Source organism: Oenanthe melanoleuca, chromosome 1 (genome assembly GCF_029582105.1).
Source record: "Oenanthe melanoleuca isolate GR-GAL-2019-014 chromosome 1, OMel1.0, whole genome shotgun sequence".
Classification (NCBI taxonomy): Eukaryota; Metazoa; Chordata; class Aves; order Passeriformes; family Muscicapidae; genus Oenanthe; species Oenanthe melanoleuca.
This window is the reverse complement of record NC_079333.1, coordinates 60,645,002-60,664,100: the sequence shown is the minus strand read 5'-3', so window position 1 is coordinate 60,664,100 and position 19,099 is coordinate 60,645,002. Positions and strand designations below refer to the sequence as shown.

General features: G+C 33.9%; 1 protein-coding gene across 1 annotated transcript in view; it reads left to right on the top strand.

Moving 5' to 3' along the window:
• Positions 1-13,663, top strand: part of PCDH9 (protocadherin 9) — a 666,360-nt gene extending 652,697 nt beyond the window's left edge. The window contains exon 4 of the mRNA XM_056499253.1: positions 12,505-13,663. Coding sequence (XP_056355228.1) covers positions 12,505-12,878 — 374 coding nt within the window. The 3' untranslated portion in view covers positions 12,879-13,663. The remainder of the gene's footprint in view (positions 1-12,504) is intronic.
• The last annotated feature ends 5,436 nt before the right edge of the window (positions 13,664-19,099 follow it).

Here is a 19,099-nt window from a genome sequence, read left to right as displayed (position 1 = left end):
AAAGGAAAGGAAAGGAAAGGAAAGGAAAGGAAAAAGAAAAAGGAAAGGAAAGGAAAAAGAAAAAGAAAAGGAAAGGAAAAAGAAAAAGAAAAGGAAAGGAAAATGAAAAAAAGAAAAAAATTTCTCTAGCAAAATTGTTCTGAAATGCCTCATTATGTGCTTTGAGAATGATCTAAATATCTTGGTAGAATAAGGGCTCTGTTAAATGGAATTCACTCACAAGTGACAGAGCTCAAAGATATTAATTTTTCAATTAAAAAGTCAGGTTTTTTATACTGAAATTAGTTTTAAAGAAATAATTAACTATGTAAGGAAACACTTCCTAATTTGTGCAGACACATTTAAAAATCAAAGTGTTGAAGTGTTATGGCAAAGTCGCGGGTAAGACATAGCTCCAGATTCAAATGCTAAACCTTGTTATCTACAATGAAGGTGTGTACATAATAAGTGCTACAACTACTTGCTGTTTTTACGGGAGATTTAGTCAAAGCAGTATAATTGCAAGAGCTGTTCTGATTAATTTCTGTACATTAGGTTTGATGATTTACTATATTTTATTGAGTAGACCAATTGACAAAATTAACAACATGTCTGTTAATCTAAAGGTGGAATTAGAAAATTAGTATATCTGTGGTTCCTGTGTAGGTGTATACATTGTAAACATCTAAAATTTCATTTCAATCCTATATTTGTCTTCTCTTTAGCACTATATCACCTTGATCCTTTAAGCAGCAAATATGCAAGACATTTGCTCATAATTGGTTCAGATTACAGGACCATCAAAGTTGGAAGAAGCATTCAAGATCATCTAGTCTGCCAACTTGGCACCACCATAATCCCCCCTGAATCATATCCCCAAGTATCACATCCAGATGCTTCTTGAACACTTCCAGATTACTATCTCTAGAGCTGTATTCCAGGCTGGAATGAATCCTGCCTTACTTAACATTCTGTCTTTAATAATCTTAATTTTATACCTAAATTAATTACAAGAAAATGCCCCATCACTCATTTTAAGTGAAATCTATTAACTAAATTCAGTGATATAAATTTATAGGAGAGGGCTTCATCATCCAGGCAGCTGAAAAGATGGTGATAGGAATACTTTTTTGGAGAAAAATACAGGAATACTGATGAAAAGTGAGTTGAAAACATGTCAAATAAGACAGTATGCACAACTATATAGGGACAGATCAGAAAAAGCTGGAGAACTTTTAAAGGAGGAATTGGTATAGTATGTAGGGAAGTTAATTGCTAAAGGAATGACTTGCAGATCACAAGGGAATTGATCTATTTCCTTTAGTGCATGACTTCCTAAATCAGGCTTACCTGTAAAATTCATTTTGTGTTCTGTAGTGACAAAAGACCAAGTTTTACAACCAATGAAGACAGTAGCAAAACTCCAACCTATGTCAAATGGGTATATGACCAATGAATGTGTGGAAAAACAGCTGCCTGTCTCTGGTGTCCCACCAAATAAATCAACCTCAAATACATATTTTTGTCTATCAGTAAAGTATTCTGGCATCTCAGGTCATCATGATTTTAAGTATTTGTCGTTGCATTTAAAAAACTTGCTGCCTCTGAAGTTGCTGGTAAATAACTCACTTGATACAAAGGTAATAATCATCTTAAAATTAAATGTTAATTCACTCATGACTGCAGTTTTAGAATAGTTTATCTTCTAAAGCTAAATTGTTGGCACAGAGCCGTGCATTACTTGCAGGTGTTTGCAGGGGAAGACAGGGTGTCCTAACCAAGTGTCAGTGATCCTTTTCAGTATTCTTGGTCTGAGATCAGCCATTGAACCCAAGCACAGGACAAAGTCATTAAGAAAACAGTAGTTCTTAGGTGTTTTGACAAGACATTCTATAAACAGTAATTAACATTTGCACTGCTGTTTCTGTCAGGGAGGTGAATGGAAATGTTAAGTGAGCAAAATCTGGTGACTGCTTTTCTTATTTTGTTAAATCACCTCCACCGTTTGTATCTTCTTTTTATAATACAAGAGGAAAAATATATTATTTGTCTCAGGCTTTTGATCTGCTTCATAAGATTTCATATCTACAAGTTCAGTAAACACGAACATGGACATAATGCCCATTATTTTTAGAAGCTTGAAACTTAAAAACCTATATTATACATCATGAAATATGAGTCCAAGATTATATTATGCGTGTATGTTTTTAGTATTTTTTTTTCAGTTTATTGTTGCCCAGTGGAAAATAAAACCAGTTTACATATAAAACTGGAACCAAGAAAATAGATGCAGTGTATCTCCAAGTATTCACAACTCTCATGTTGTAGAAATTGTTGGATTTTTATGTGACTGAACAAGAAATATCAGTTTCTAGCCACATTTTATAACAACAAAATGAATTCTGTGGAGGTAAGCAAGCCTTCTGTTTTGTCTTTGAGTATTATAAAAACGCAATGATTTGAGGAAATCAAACCAACCATGTATCTTGGCATGTTTCTTTCCAAAATTTGCTTTACATATGAACCAAATTTCCCATGATTTTTTTTCCTTCTTGAGAAACCAGACTGTGTACAGCCATAAAGGAGGATGTAAAGAGCTTGTTGTGTGTGTAAGTGTTTATGATCTGTACTCATAGTAACAATTCTTCTTCAAGCATCTTGCTTAATCCATTCTACCCTGTTTAAAATCAAAAATGACTGATAATATTCTCTTGCTTCAAAAAAGTCCAGGCAGCTGGAGATGACATCCAGAAAATTCTTTTAAGTGCACTCTATATGAATTTTGTGCAGTAATTTCACACAATCCTTTTGTTTTGTACTAAGATTTGAATGCAACTTAGAGTGGCCTACTTCAGAGCTATTCTTGCATGAATAAATACAATATAAGAGAAAAAAAGAAGTGTTACATGTTTGGAAGGATTCGTTTGCTGAGATATTTCATTAAATAGGAAAGAGGACAAAGCAAGGTTATAAAAAAATAAAGTTTTCTCCATAAAATATGAATTCATTATTCATGTGAAATATTATTTGATTTTCTCTTCAGAACTACAAAGATAATTTTTTCTGCAGTCTTCCAAGTGAGATTTGGAAGCCTGGAAGTATAGCTCCTTCTAAGTATCAGACTAAGATTGTGTGACTAACCAAAACTATTTGGTGCATATAGATGTTGTTTCCTTATTAATTTTCAGTACATTTAATGTAATGACTAAATGCAGCACAGATTAATTTTCGAACATGGTTTAATAAAATGTAAGTCTTTTGATTCAGGAACATTTGTTTAATGGGAGTTTTAATGTAAACTATATAAGCTCATTTAGAGACTTATGGATATCTCTTCTGAAAAATGATGTAAATGAATACAATTTTTAAAGAAAAATAAGGAACTGTAGCAAGGGTAGCTCAGACATAATGAAAGAAAGCACTTTCTAGTATTCTCTGTGTAATATGCCTGCAGTTCTGACAACTCAACTGGCACTGATCAGAATCTTACAAAATTAGCTAAATGAGATGCTATTATACAAACAGAATTAGGAAATGGTTCTTTTGTATCTGGATTAGTTTAATGACATCTCTGATATCTGTGTCCTGTGATATCAAGGATATATTTTTGTGTAGAAGAAAAAATAAACAGTATAATCAAGCTCACTAGTCACCTAATTTAAGCACTTTTTCCTGTCACATTGTTCAATTATTCAGAGTGATGCAGCTTAAGTTAGGAGACCAAGTACCCAGATTTAAATCCAAATTCCAGTAAGAGAAATGTAATTCAAAAGTATTTTCAAATCAGTTTAACTACATATACTCATATAACATGTACTCATAAGGCATCTGCCACAAATTTGCAAGAAATTCAGTTTAACCTAAATCTGATTTTGGTCTGATTTGTACTGAAGTAAAATAGGAAAACGAATGGCTAGAAGCATACTTTAGAAATAGGGGTTCATGAAAAATATATATTTCAACTTAATGTTTGTTAAGACAGTGGGAATTTCCCTAATTACAGAATGAATTTATACTTTTTACCTTTCTTAATTAACAATGTTTTTTAACACCATAGAATGCATGTGCATTTTCATATTGTCCTTAGATGAGCTGCTTTCTTGAATACAACAGTTGCAGCTTTTTGATATTGTCTGTTTTTCCCTCTTGAATTCCTTGACGGAAGCGACTCCCCTTCCCCTTCCCCTTCCCCTTCCCCTTCCCCTTCCCCTTCCCCTTCCCCTTCCCCTTCCCCTTCCCCTTCCCCTTCCCCTAACTTTTCTCAAATTAATGGGGAAAATGTTTAATTTGACAATATCTGCTTTACAGAGGTTAATCTAATGCTAGGAAAGTAATACTTAGGAAATAAGTCTCAGATGTCATATGCAGATTCCTTATTTATCATCAGAGAGAAATGTGTAAAAAAGTAAAATTAAAGAATATATAGATAGATAAATATAACAAAACATATATATAATTTAACAGCACAGTTCATCATATATATATTGATGATTATGATCTCGAATTTTGCCTTTATTCCATTGTTGCTTGATAAAGTCAATATTCTTACTTCAATATATTCAAAGCCTGCACTCCAGGCAGAAAGGATAAGTATTTACCACAAGTCAGAAGATCAGGTTTTTTTATAAGCTAAAAAATGATCAGGAAAACCAATTCTTTTTAGACTTTTTTTAACAATCCTAAAAAATAAAATGAAATTCTACTTGAGTGGTTTTGTTTTTACTGTTGTTCATGGTCAGGCATATAACAACAGCAGAAAAATTTTACAACTGAGCAGAGTAGAAATAAATATTTTTCAGCTCAGTTTCACATCATTCTGCCCATTCTTCTCGTTTGGACTACCTTTTTTTTTCAAATTGAATACTACCTTTTCTCAAAGTGAATTTGTAGAAATTACTAATCAAAATTTGAAAAAAATTTAATTAAAATTTGAAACCATTGACTGAGTTTTATAAATAAAGACTTAATTTGTTATAGACTGACAGCAGGTTCATTTTTGGGGCATATTAATAGATCAGAAAATATGACCATGTCAAAAGTGGTGCTGTCTCAGCATGTTGCCTGTAAATCAATTCAACAAAATATTTTGATCAAGTATCATAAATATTTAGGTGTGAGAGAAAAAAGGTAGTAAATGATTGTGACCATGAGATGTTTTATGAATATTTTATTATCACCATCCATCATGATCTTTTGGGAACAAATACTTTTTTTAGGCTGCAAAATGAAGAGATACATAATGAAAAAGATTAATGCTGAAAATAATATTATTCCAAATATTTGAACACTGGTCTCATTAAGTGGTACAATCAAATTTTAAAAGTTCATTTGAATCCTCTGAGGAGCTTTTATGCATTAGATTGTCCTACTAAAATTAAATGTATGGCAGGAAAAACCTGCCAATTTTTGAGGAAATAAAATTATGTGAGACAGCATTCTTCAGAGGAGTAGCTTGAGCGGATGAAAAGATGGATGAGTTCCATGCCATGCTGAAGATGGTTGCAAATTTATAAAGATATGCTGTCTGCTCTTTGTGTGCCATAAAGTCTGTCTAAATAACAATATCCTCTCAGGGAGAGAATCTGCTGTTCTGGCTGCCCATGTATTGTTGATTTTGGACTATCTCCATTTGCAAATGTTGACTTTTCATCTGTGCCCAAAGAATGAAATCTGTATGAGGGATGTATAAAGCTTTTAATCTTTATTTATTTGTTAACAAATGGGGTTTTTTGTCAAATCCTGTTTGCATTTCTTTTCTCCTGCTCTTCCTGCAAGGTGACTGTCTGCATCCACAATGTGACACTTCAGCTAAGAATACAAATTGCACTCATTTGTGTGTCTTTGTTTGTTTGTTTATTTAGTTGTTTGTTAGCTTTTAATGACAGTATGTATTAAGTCAGAATAAAAATATGAGGTATTATTTTGCATCTTCTGTATTTCTAAAGTGTATGCTAGAATTAGCTACATTTGTCAGTGAAAGTTTATACAAAGTGCAGGTTTATGTTAATGGTTGCTGATACATAGATTTTTAAGACCAGAAAGAACCACTATTCCTAACACAGGCAATATGCAATCCAGGATAAGTAATGGAGCTGGATGTGTAGGACCAGTGGAGAGCAAAGAATCATTCAGGTTTGAGCTGCTCAGTGGTAGCTCAGCACCATTCCAGGCCATGGTGCTTTCTAACACCTCCTGGGGCATTTCCCACACCCTTGTTGCAAGGACCCTGCCCTTGTGATTTCAGATTGTTGCAACTTGCTTCCAGAATGGTCACAAGCTTCGTGCTGGTTAATATGTTTATTTGTTCTTAAAGACCAGGCAGCACTAAGTAAACTTGACCCCTAGTATCTTGTAAGCTTAGTAGACAAAGGAATTGTATGTTGACTTCCTAACCATGCACACGTGGAAATGCAGAGAGGTTTATATACATGTATGTCAATGCAGAAAAAGTAGTTGGAAATAGGAACAGAAAGTTTGGACAGATAAAAATAGCATCGTTACAGCAGAGCCATTACTGATGGAGGTGTACCTTGTAATTCATAATGGTATTGAATTTCTAGGAAATATACCAGAAAAAAAAAAAAAAAAGAAAAAAAAAAAAAAAAAAAAAAAGAAATTACTAACTGAGTAACATTCCCATTCATTATGGCTTTTATAGTAGAGCAGCCGTAGGGGAAAGGAACTTAAGAAATGCAAAGTACTTTCTCAACTTCTACTTTGTTTACTTAACTCTAAAAAGAAACTTCAGACATCAGACAACTAGATAAGAACAAAATTTCAAGTATTTTAATATTGTTACCTTCAAAATTTAGCTGCCCATGAAATCAAAGTCATGCAGAGTTTTTGTACAGTCATGTACATGATATGGAACCCATTTAGATCACTTAAAAACTTCACAGAATAGCAGAGAAAATCTTACTATGTCATGTTTTCCCACTTTTTCAGAAAATACTTTTGTTCCTGCTTTTCTGTATCCTAGGCAGTCCCTCCCACACACCTTTACTTGTCCTGTTTCCTGACCCTCCTGTCATTGTGCTTATTAAGGATTCTGGTAGCTTATCTCTGCAAAGTAATGCAGATATAAGCTAACCTTACAGTATTATTTATTTCAGCCCTGATGAAAAAGAAGTTTGGGCCAAGACAGGGAACAGAGAGTAGCAGGGGTTGCTTGATCTCTGCTTGAGTACAGAGGATTTAATGCCAGGAAAGTGAGAGAAAAGCAGCAGGGTAGAAGGTGGTAGTGATAAGTCTACCAAAACTGGCAGCAGTGGTAGGAAGAATCCAGAGACATTTGAACAAGGTAATTTCAGGATGGAATGTGAATTGGCTGTACCAGGTAGAATGACCATGGAGTAAGTCACTAAAAATATATATTTTAAATAGACATTGAATGTTCTTGTTAATTAATAATCCCAAGGATGCACATCCTACACAGCATTTGTGCGGTTTTGTAGACTTGAATTATTTTTATAAACAGACTAGAAATAAAGAACAGTCTTCCTCATTTATTTGTCTGATAATTAAGAGCAAAAAAAAGTCAAAAGAATCTTATTCATTATAAACTTTATTACAGTTTTTATATTTAATATATGAGTAGTTGTAAAACCTCTATGAAATGGAATAATATATGTGGGGAAGGCTGTAAAATCATGAGGTCTTTGAGAAGGACATTTAGTAAAGAAACCTATGAAAGATAAAGAAAAAACAAAACAAAACAACAACAACAACAACAAAAAAAAAAAGGTTTTCTGCATTTGAGGATAAGTAGAGCTGAAAATGTTGCTATTGTTTTTTTTTAGGATCTTTTAAGATGCAATATGAAAAGTTAAATAAATATGATTGCCTGAAACACAACTGTGGCCATGTTCAAATACACTATACTTTATGTTAGCACCCTCAGGCAAAGAGTACCTATTCATGTCACTTGAGACCCAAACGTCTCACTGGGTGGAAATTATCTTGTGGCCTCAACTCTTCCAGAACTGAAGAATGAATTTTCTGGCTGTAAGCAAGAGATTTTTAAAGAAGCAGGTGAAAAGCAGCTGGTCATCACACCAGAAGCTGGTTGCTAATTGCAGCAGTAAGTTAATCAATGAAATAGCTGTTTAGCTTCTGGGTATAATAAAAAGAGATAAAAGACCACACAGAAATTCCAGTGTTAGGGTATGACCAGCTCTTGAGTGGCATACATTATTTTCCTTCTTACACCTGTCTGCTTTTGAGTAGGCAAGTCATGCATCTGGTTGACAGCTATTAACAGAATAAAATAACAACAAAAAAGTATTTTTGGGAAAGATCTGATATAAATATTTACAAAGAAAATTTAAGGGAGTGTTTGTTATGCACTTTTGTGTTTGCTTTCAAAACATTTAACTCCAGAGACAGATGGCTTGTACAGTTTTATCAGCACTTGTGTCATTATATATTCAAGCAGCCAAGGCTGATAACCAGCCACATGGATTATGGATTGTTCAGAGAACAAATACTTTGAAAAAAAAATCCCCCACATATCAATAAAGTACTTCAGTATGGAAAAGCTTGATACAGAAATTGCAGAGACATTTTTTTGTGAAGAGAAAGGAAACAAATTAATGCAATTATAAAATTAAAGCAGAAGGAACAGGTTTTTAAGTGGTGTCATTGTATGTGGTAATGAAACAACTTTAGAAAATTGGGTGGAAACTATTGTTTAGCAGTGGTGGAGGAGAAAGATAATTACCATTAAGGCAACATTATGGCTTTCTCAATACATAGCAGCCAACTCTTCAGTCACGCTATCCCCAGAAGATCTCTCTCCTATCATATTGCTCATGATCATTACACTTTATGCTGCTAAATAGCAACCTAATAATAAAGAGTCTTAGAAAAGACTAAATTTTATGATTGAGAACATAATAAAACAAAACAGAAACTCAAAAAACCTAATTGTCAAAACATTGTTTGTTTTTTGTTGTTTTTTTGGGGTTTTTTTTGATAGGTGAGATCCTTTTTTTTTTTCCTTTTCATCTTTTTCTTATATCTCACAGTAGGAAATTTGCAGAACTCCCTAAATCACGATCATCACCATTATTAACAGCAACATTTATCAAACAATTATGGTTTTGTCTAAGGGTCTTAACTAGAGATAGCTATGGCAGGCACCACACACATTATGAATGAAGCTGCCTTTTTCCTCCATAAATAAGCATGACCATTCCCTGTAGAAACTTGAGAGGAAAAATATTTTATTCTAACAATCACTTTGTTGATTTCTTTTTCACTTGTTATGGCTCAACCAAAAGTGATTAAAATAATAATTCTTAGTTATATATTAGATGAAGTCTTGCAAGGCATTTTGTAAACTTAAACCTCACAATATTTTAGTAAGGCAAGTAAATAGTCCCTGTATTTTTCAGGTTGGAAAGCATGAGACAGTGTACTAGAAAACATGGGTACACATTCGAGTAGCAGTTTAACTTCTTCTCAGTTTTGGGCATTCTTACATACAGCCATGTGTAGAGTTGTCTGCAGACTGTAACTTACCTCACAGCTATTTGAACAGTTATACAGCTAAAATAAATGTCTTTCAGGTGTTCCCTGAGATTCCCAGTCCTCTCCTTAAGGATGGTGTCTCACTCTCTCTACAGTTGTCACCAACATCCATATCAAAACTTTTACTGGCTGCTATAAAGACTGCATGATCTTGATTGAGATCTCTGCATAGGGAAGGTTGACTTGGGGAAGACTTGCACAAGCAATTAATTTTCCAGGTCTTAGTTGAACAGTGGTATTTTGTTAAACTGGAAAAATGCAAGGAGCAATTCTTGCACAGGAAATCATCTCAGCATTGTTACCTTATTCCTGTCTGCTGCTCACAGTAGTAGCAGATATCTGAATATTCCAGTGCTCTCCAGAAAGTCTATCACTTTAGAGATGGATAAAACAAACAATGCTTAAAATTCATTCCCAGCTGAACAGCATTAACTGCCTAGCACTGTTACTAAAGAAAGTAAAACACATGAAGGAATCTTCCAAAGAGTTTGACAAGTACCTTATAGAATCACATGCATATTTCTTCTTAAGTAAAAGTAGCTTGTAGCTCATTTAATTTTTAAATTGAAATAATAGTCTTCTCTCTTGAAATTTATTTAAGTACACAGAAAAAGTAAGTTATCTCATTTAGAACTATTGTACTGAAGGTTCTCCTGTTATCCTTTTATTCCACTGTAGATTGGAAGCACAGAGTGCATGCACCATCCTTCTTGAAAAGCGTTGTTCTGTGGAAAAATGTTTTCTTCCTATTTTGAAAGTTTTAATATCTGCAAAACCTTTCTTTCTTTCTTGATCAGTAGAACAGTAGTTTACTGGGAGGGTAGGCAGATTGAAAATAGTCCTGCCACTTCTCACTTTTTTTTTCCTCTAAAATGGGAAAAACACTAATTAAAACAAAAGTTTAGTTGACAGCCAAAAAAAAAAAATTAAGTCAGCTTTTAAACTGAAGATTAACTTTTAGGAAAGTGAACAATGTACTGTGATGTTTTGGTTTGGGTTTATTTCTCTCTAAGTACCTGCCTCAGTTTGGCTAGAACTTCCTAATAGAGAATTCAAAGAATAATTTTATAGAAAAAAATAAAAAAAGTCTCTCTTTCAGGTCTCATTTTAGAATTGTTGTTCATGACTCTCATTGAAATCTCTGCTAAGATCCTACTTTACAGTTGCTTTGTTCTCTTTTCCTAATGGTTTTGGTTTAATTATTTCACCTTGTATTGATCTAAGTGGAAAGTAGCATTGATTCTATACATTTTTCATGGTCTAGTTTTCAGCAATAGAACACTTTCTTGTATGGGGAATTCAGCAGCAACTTTTATTATAGCTTATTATATTTTATTATAGATTATTATATTCTGTCACATCAACAAGTACTGTATATTCTCTAGATATTCAAAAAGAGGTATTTTTCAGGTATTTTAGCTAATTACTAATGTAGCATATAGGAATATGTCTGATAGCATTTTCTATATCAATGTTTAAAACCAATGGGAAGTGAATAGACATTTCCACAAAATTAATTGAGTTTATATCAGTGTTCAGAGAAAGATGTTAGTAAGGGTAATTTATTGTATAAGCATGGAGTACAATAGAACAAAATATTCTTTGGCATTTTAACACAGAAATCTTTGTTTGAGTGTCTTCACTTATCACTTTGAGTCTCAATTAGATCATTATTAAGATACACATTTTTTTTTCTGATACACCACTGACATTTTTCTTCTGATTAGTAACTTTGCTATTCATGCCTTCTTGCTAATGTTCTTTCTCAAAAAATCAATCTATAATTTCCTTCCTGTCACTGGGCTGGTTAATCAAGGAAATATGTCTCCTTAACTCTTCAAATGTTTTCAGTGCTAGCCTGTTGATTTACTCTGAAGTCAGGAAAAGACATCTCAAAAATTCTTGCTCAAAATTACAACACAGCAGTAGCTCCCAGCAAAGCATATCCCAGATACTGAGAAATATTTTACAAAATAACATTAAGTATTTTCTCTGCCTTTTCCTGGCTTGTCCTTCCTCGTACATCCAGCCTGAGCAGATTAGCAAATTAAGTAATTTTAAAATGCAGGAAGACTGAGAGGATTTTTGTGTTGCTGAAGGCATGGGTGACCTGTCTGCTTGATTGTGAGAGGCCTGCAGCTGGCCAGCTGTGCTCTTAATAGTGTGTGAAAAATTATGTAGAGATTTAATATGCATGGTACTTCAGTAATCTTCATTTCTGTCTCCTGTGGTTTTATATGTCTAGCTTACAAAGAATTATGAGAACAGTTCTTTTTAAAGTGCCAGATTTACATAACCTTTTTTTTTTTTTTCTTGACTTTTATGGTTGTATAGAATCTGAGATGTGTTTAATGGTCAGAAGAGTTACAGATTTTATTCTCTTTCCTGATGCAATGTTACCTAGAACTATGCATCAAGCTGTGTTTGTAGAACAGTAGACATTAGAATAATCCTGTGTGTAGAGCATTCCTTTGGGCAATCCTGGTTTTGGATAGTACAGATGTTTCTCCATTTGCAGTAGTCTGTGAATTCACCAAGGTTTGTCAGCAGTAAAGTGAGCTGCAAGCAGAGCAGAATACATCCAAATAAGGCCCTTGCAAACATTAATTCTCAGAATCTGCAAGGGTAGATTACTGCCTCGAACATTTTCACTTACCTAACTCTATTTTCTTAGTATGACTTATAATAAAAAAATAGTTAAGTTTATTTGTAGTAGGATCTGAGACCCATAGCATCGGGATAATTGAACTGTTTTTCCACTTCTGGAAACTAGACAGGTAGCATATACAGGGAGCATATGCCCTACAAAGCAACTACTGTCTAACAGAATGAAAATGTATGTAAAATTTACCAGCACAATATTTGGTTGCAGGATCATTGTTAATTTTCTCCTGAGGTCTATGTATAAGTTTAACGACAAATACCACAATCTAATATTATGTATTTTTTTTTTTTTCCCCCTTTCTCCCCCTTTTCTTTGTTTTTCTTCAACAGATGGGCCTCTTGGTCCACGAGGATTAGCTGAAGCTACAGAGATGTGTACTCAAGAATGCCTGGTTTTGGGTCACTCAGACAACTGTTGGATGCCTCCTAGCTTGGGTCCATACCAACAGCCAAAGTCTCCTCTCTCCACCTTTGCACCTCAGAAAGAATGGGTTAAGAAGGACAAACTAGTTAATGGACACACGTTGACCAGGACCTGGAAAGAAGACAGCAACAGAAACCAGTTCAGCGATCGAAAGCAGTATGGTTCCAGTGAGGGCCATTTCAACACTGGCAACCACATGACTGACATTCCTCTGGCCAACTTGAAGTCTTATAAACAGGCCCCAGGATCTGTGGAGAGTCCAAAGGAGCACCAGCTATAAGAAATGGTTACTTTGGACCAATAACTTTAGCTTACTTAGACTTGCTAATACTATGTGTGTGTCAGAGCTTTATGTACTGGGTAGACCTCTAGAACTATGCTTCACCTAGCAGAAATATGCATATCTTTATGTTAGCACTGCGGAGGGTATGATGTCCTGCAACGTGAAAGAGTGTTTCTACTAGTTGTGTGGTTTTGTTAAATAGACATGATTAAAATCTGCAGAGATCTCTCCAGTTTGAAAAATATCCTTTTTTGTTTCTTTGTTTTTTGACCCTGGACTGCTGCTATGAACAACAGAAGATGCATTTGGAGAGTGAGAGAGTGCGAAAGCTCAGTGGATTGCAAAGATTGAAAAGCATATCCAGTTAGAAAATTGTGCTTTTGTTGTCATTGATCTATGCTGGGACCGTTATACTTGAGATCATATTGCAAACAATTGAAGCTGTAAACATTAAACCTACTGTGCTATTAACAATGTTAGTGGACACTTGTAAGTCAATCAGCTTTCAAATTCTTGTAAATAGCAACAATTATTACTTACAGTTTTTGTGTACTTATAACGTTCACTTAAAAAGATACTGTAGCATATTTCTGTGTTTCACAGTTGCTTTTTAATTTGTTTCATTTGTTTTCTTGTTTTGGTTTTATTTTCAGTGATAGTGTTTCTGTGTTAGTAGTCTGTCTGACACACAGTGTTCCAAAAAAATCAAGCCACAGGTATGAAAAGCAAAAAGAGTGATGGGGTAGGAAGAAAGGTTGCTTTGGTAGAAAAGGAAAAAAACCTTTTTTATATGTAGTAGCAAATGATGCCAGCATTGAGTTAGAATTTCTTTTTCTTTTTTCTTTTTTTTTTTTTTTTTTTTTTTTTTTTGTAAAATTTTATTTAATATTAAGAAATGAAAGGACTTGTGTAAGGGCTTAAAAACTTAGCAATTTTTTGTTTAATTTCCATTATGTTTCATAAAACACGGAAATTGCAAAACAGAAGAATATTTAAGTGTGTTGTGGTAGGTGAAGGAGAAAGCTATTTGTTTGGGATCCTTGATCAAATTAGCTGTAGTCTGTCATTTAATGAGTGGTAGCTGATGTTGATACCAGCTGAAATATATGGAGGAAATTCCACAGGATCAAAATATAATAATGTTTTTCCAGCTGGGCAGGTGTGTGTCTATACCTAAGACAGTTTGTGTTGATGAAACAGCAGCATTTGTGTTGACCTTCATCTGCGTTAACGTTGTAGTAACACATGTGTTTTTAGACCATAGCCACAGAATATTTAATGTGTTGTGCCTTCATGATGTAACAGAGCATTCTCCTGGTAGGCTAGTTGGGGGAACTAAAGGGTTAAATCTCTAATTATTGCTGTTTAACTGTTTGTTATCATAGTTGGTCAATGCCTGGCAGGTACCAGCATCATGTCACCTCAGTCAAATCAGCAGAGTGACTCCTAATGTTAGTAAGATCTAGGTTGCACGCAAAGCAAATCCAAATCCGAAGCATTTTTAGATGGTTTTTGTTAAGGCATGAAAGTTGATTTACACAAATAAATAGCATGCAAAAAAAAAAAAAGTCCTTACAGAAAAAAGCAAGTTACATATGCCACAGTGAAACATCAGTTTTAAAGTAACAAATTTAGCTAATCTGAGGGTGATTTTATTTTTTACCAAAAAACAGAACGTTTTTGTTAATTTCTTTATTCTTTTGTATATAGCAGTTCACATTTATTTTTTCCTCCACAGTATAAAAGGCTTAAAAATGGGTTAGGGGTGCATTGCTTATTGCAGTACTTATGTCAGTTTGTGAGGGGTGTTTGATGACTTTGACAGAATAAATATCTAACCAGTTATCCTTGTTACTGCTTTGCCAGTTCAACACTATTTAGTTATTCAGCTTTTGCAATAAATGTTCTGAATTCCTGATTGTGTTGTGTTAGTTCTTGGGCAGATGCCTAAGGGACTTTATTCCCGTTAATTTCTCTTTCTTTCTGCTATTGTTGTTTGGTTTGTTTCTTTGCTTCATTCTGAATTTCCAGTTATTTTCCTATACATACCATGGTCCATTAAGTCCATATCTATATGTGTAAGACCAGAGTATACAGCAAATAATAAATCCTGAGGGCTATATTCTGCTGTTTTTATGTAAGCAGGAACTTATTCAAAATTAGTTTGAATTGGGTAAATTTTTACTTACTAAGCACAAGGATGACAGAACTGGGCCCACATATATTAGGCCTACGTAGGCACATGGAATAAGCATCCTTGTGTGAATCTTTGTAAAAGTACAGGGGTAGCACATACCACACTTTGGTCTTTATTTTGAGAGTAGAATAAAGTAATATCAAAATGCAGTAAATTCTTTCCTGTAAGGAAAATTGGAGTAGTTACTTAATAATTTTTATTGCAGCACGGAAAAAAAAAAAAAAAAAAAAAAAAAAAAAAAAAAAAAAGAAACAAAAAAGGAATAAAAGAAAATGCTGAACAACCTTGAAAAATACATATCAAAAAGAGCACCTATTTTTGAACAGTTTTAGAGAAGAGATGTACTGAGTTTGGTATTAAAACCAGAAATATAACAATTTTTTGAAAACCCAAACAACAGCAGCTAGTTTAAATTACAAATTCTGTTTTAAACAGAATATATTTGAATATGTTTCTATCATGGACAGAAAATAAAAGATGTGACTGTTGCTGCAGAAGGAGAACTTTAATCTGTTCCAGCCTTCAATGCTTTGTCCGATTATCAACCTGTGCAGGAGAAGATAAAACAAATTTGGTTTAAATTGCTAGCAGGTGAAAATTTTCTTATCCAATTTTCTCAAATTCTGTGTAATTTTACATACAATTAGGATTGTGTGTAATCACAATCTTAAGATCGCACCCAGATTTGAAATGGTTATTAAAAGAAAAAGAGAGGAGAAAAAGTAAACCAAGAAAGAAAGAAGAAAAAGAGGGAGGAAGGAAGGAAGGAAGGAAGGAAGGAAGGAAGGAAGGAAGGAAGGAAGGAAGGAAGGAAGGAAGGAAGGAAGGAAGGAAGGAAGGAAGGAAGGAAGGAAGGAAGGAAGGAAGGAAGGAAGGAAGGAAGGAAGGAAATATCTGCAGCAATAAGAACTGCATCTTAATTCCGTTTAAGCTAAATTAATGTTTCCCGGATGTTTCCACAGAATTTGAATGACCTTTTGAGTGACCTTTCTTTATTAGTTTCATAATGCACACACTTAAAAGACTGATAAAAGTCTTGCCAAATATTTATTTCATAGTCCTCTATTTTCGCTGTTACTGACCACAACTCTTAGTCAAAATAGAAAATGGAAAATATGCATAGACATAGTTACTTGGTCCTACTTCTTCCTATGCTGTGCCAACTCCTAAAGATAGAGCAGTCAGGACCATTTAAAAAATCCCAGAAAGTTGAGACTTGAACTGTGAAACATTTTCTAATGATTTAAGTAGTGATGTACTGGAACAGATTGCCTAGAGGTGGGCTTGGAATTTTGAAGAAGAGAAAGGAAAAAAAATCCAAAACAATGCATGTATTTTGATAGAGGGACCAGACTGATTAAATGCCTTCTTGAGATCCTTTACGGATGATGTGATTTAAAGAGAAGGTATGATGATGGGATAACTGAGCCCCACAGCATGATGAGGTCACATGAAAGAAAAAATTAATACTATGTTTTCTTAGAGAAATAGGTAAAGGAATTGCCTACTCAATGCCCCTTGTTGGAGTTCACCTGGAACTCTGTTGAACACTGTGTGAAAGCTGACAAAGAAATAAATGGAGCAGAATTGGGAGTATGCAGTATACATCAATTTTAACAAAAAGATAGGAAGAAAATTATATTTGCATTCCTTGTTTAATGTGGTTGTTACCTTAGCAAGTTATTATTAAGATTCAAGGTCAGAAGGAATCTTAAGGACTTTATCATGGCGTACATTAAAATAATGGAGAAATTTAGGAAACTTTGAATACCTAAATGGCATAAATGCAGGAGGTGTATAGCTGTGTTAGAGAGCATAAAGACTAATGTAGCTGACATGAGAAAGCAAACAAATAGCAAAAAGAAGATTCCAGTGCTGTTCAGAAGTTGAATCTTGGGATGTTTTAAGCAAAGTGAGGCAATAGGAGTTTTAATGAAAGAGAAGTTATAGTGAAAATCATGGAAAGTGGCTGTAATGGATATCAGGGGATCCACAGGACACAGACTCATAACATGAGACACAGTGGTAGGATCTTTCAGCCTTAGGCAGTACCTCAAAATATGTTACACAAGTAGGCTACTGGCATGAGACCACAGCAGTGCAGTCATATCCAATTCAGACAGAGGATCAAGTTCTGATTTCCCTTAAATTATTTACTGTAAAACTATTTTTCTGATTCACATTATGAAGCATTTTATGGCATGTATCCTGCCAAAAAGATGAACAAATAAGAAGTGAGAGTTCTCTACAGAACATGTCCTCACATGAGCCAGTTCAGACTGTAAAAGCAACTAAGCACTCACAGTTCCATTTTTTCCCATTTCATACACTTCTTCTGTGCAACTGTGTGCCAAAGTCTTGACTTTAATTAATTAATATGTCTGTAATCTTTTCTGCTGTGATGAAAATCTTCCGAAAGGGGACCAGCTCTAGAGCACAGAAAGGCATTTTTATATACAGAAAACATAATACAACATAACCCAGAGGTGTGAATCTGCTCAGTATATCATGGATGGTTGAGCTGTAACTCAATTAACATTAGTTTTATTAACTTGCCTTGCTCACCACTATAGTGGACACATCCATCAAATATAATTACCCCCTAATCTAAAATCACTTCTGAGTTCTCCTTTTGTTCCAAAAAGAGACTCTCATTGGCAGGTATTTACTTGCAAAATGATGAGATACCCTTTTTTCATACATTATTTGAGTTCTCTGAAACATAATACTTTTTTTAAACATAGCTGCTTATGTTATGAAATGCTTTAATAATTTATATATAAAAATGTTGAGAGACCATTCTGTACTTTGTTTTCAACCAGTTGAGTTGAAAGTAAGATCATAACATAGAGGGCCAGGTTCTGATCCTTCAGGCTTTATTGAACCTCTTACAATCTAAAATGTCAGGACTCATCCAATAATTAGTAACAGAAATGACAAGTCCCTTAGTATGCAGTAGTCAATAGAGCAGTATATATTGCTAGAAGAGGTAAATGTGCTATTTCCAGATTTTTAAAGCACAAAGCAGTTTACTTATAAACTGAAATAAATGCCAATAAATTAAGAATTACAAATTTGGGGGGGGGGGGGGGGGGGCTTGGAGTTTGATTTGGTTTTTTTTTGCCATTGTTGTTTTGTTTTGATTATTGTTTTTGGGGTTTTGTTTTTGTTGTTGTTTTTTTTTTTTTTACATTGATGCAGACCCATCACTTTGCTGGACAGTAATAGAACTTATCTGGTGATATGTACCCACATCCTGCCAAATAATCAGCTCTTTTGAGACATTTAATGCGCTTAATTTCTTTAGAACACAGCAGTAAGACTCCTCTTGTAGGAATAGCTCAGAATTTCACAGAACTGGGTCTGCAAAGAGAAGAATAGCACAGACATGCATGTCATATGCTATGTTTTAAAGCAAGAATTCTTTCTCTAACTGCAGCATCTCATGGTTCTTATTACAGGTCTAAGTTTCTACTGCTACCTAACTGTACAATAGCAAAAATGAGGATGTTTTTAGATCAGATGTTTTGAGGATGTTTTAGATCAGAAAATATCTGAAATTCTCATGTAAATTATGAAAAGAAAGGACTTAATGAAAGTAATGTCCCTCATTTTCAAAAATAAGTTGTTTTTTGTTTTGTTTTGATTTTTTGCCACAGTCATTCTTAAATCCACCTGTTGTGCCTAGGTATTGCAACACATTCTAATATTGCATGGCATGTAAATAGATATCTTAATTACTCATAATTATATTATAATATACACATATATATATAGATTATATATATATATACATAAATATTATCAGTCACATAATTACTCAGTATTATTTAATGGAATTTTGGGACTATGGATTTTGTTGTTTGATGTACTTTAAACTGTATGAAGCAGCATATTATTAAGACTATCCTCACCAATGTTTTTGATTATTTATTCATTAAATAAAGTGCTTTCTTTTGCTTGTTATAATCCTGTTTGTACAACCATGTGATAATGTTAAAATGGGTAAGTACTGTACGGG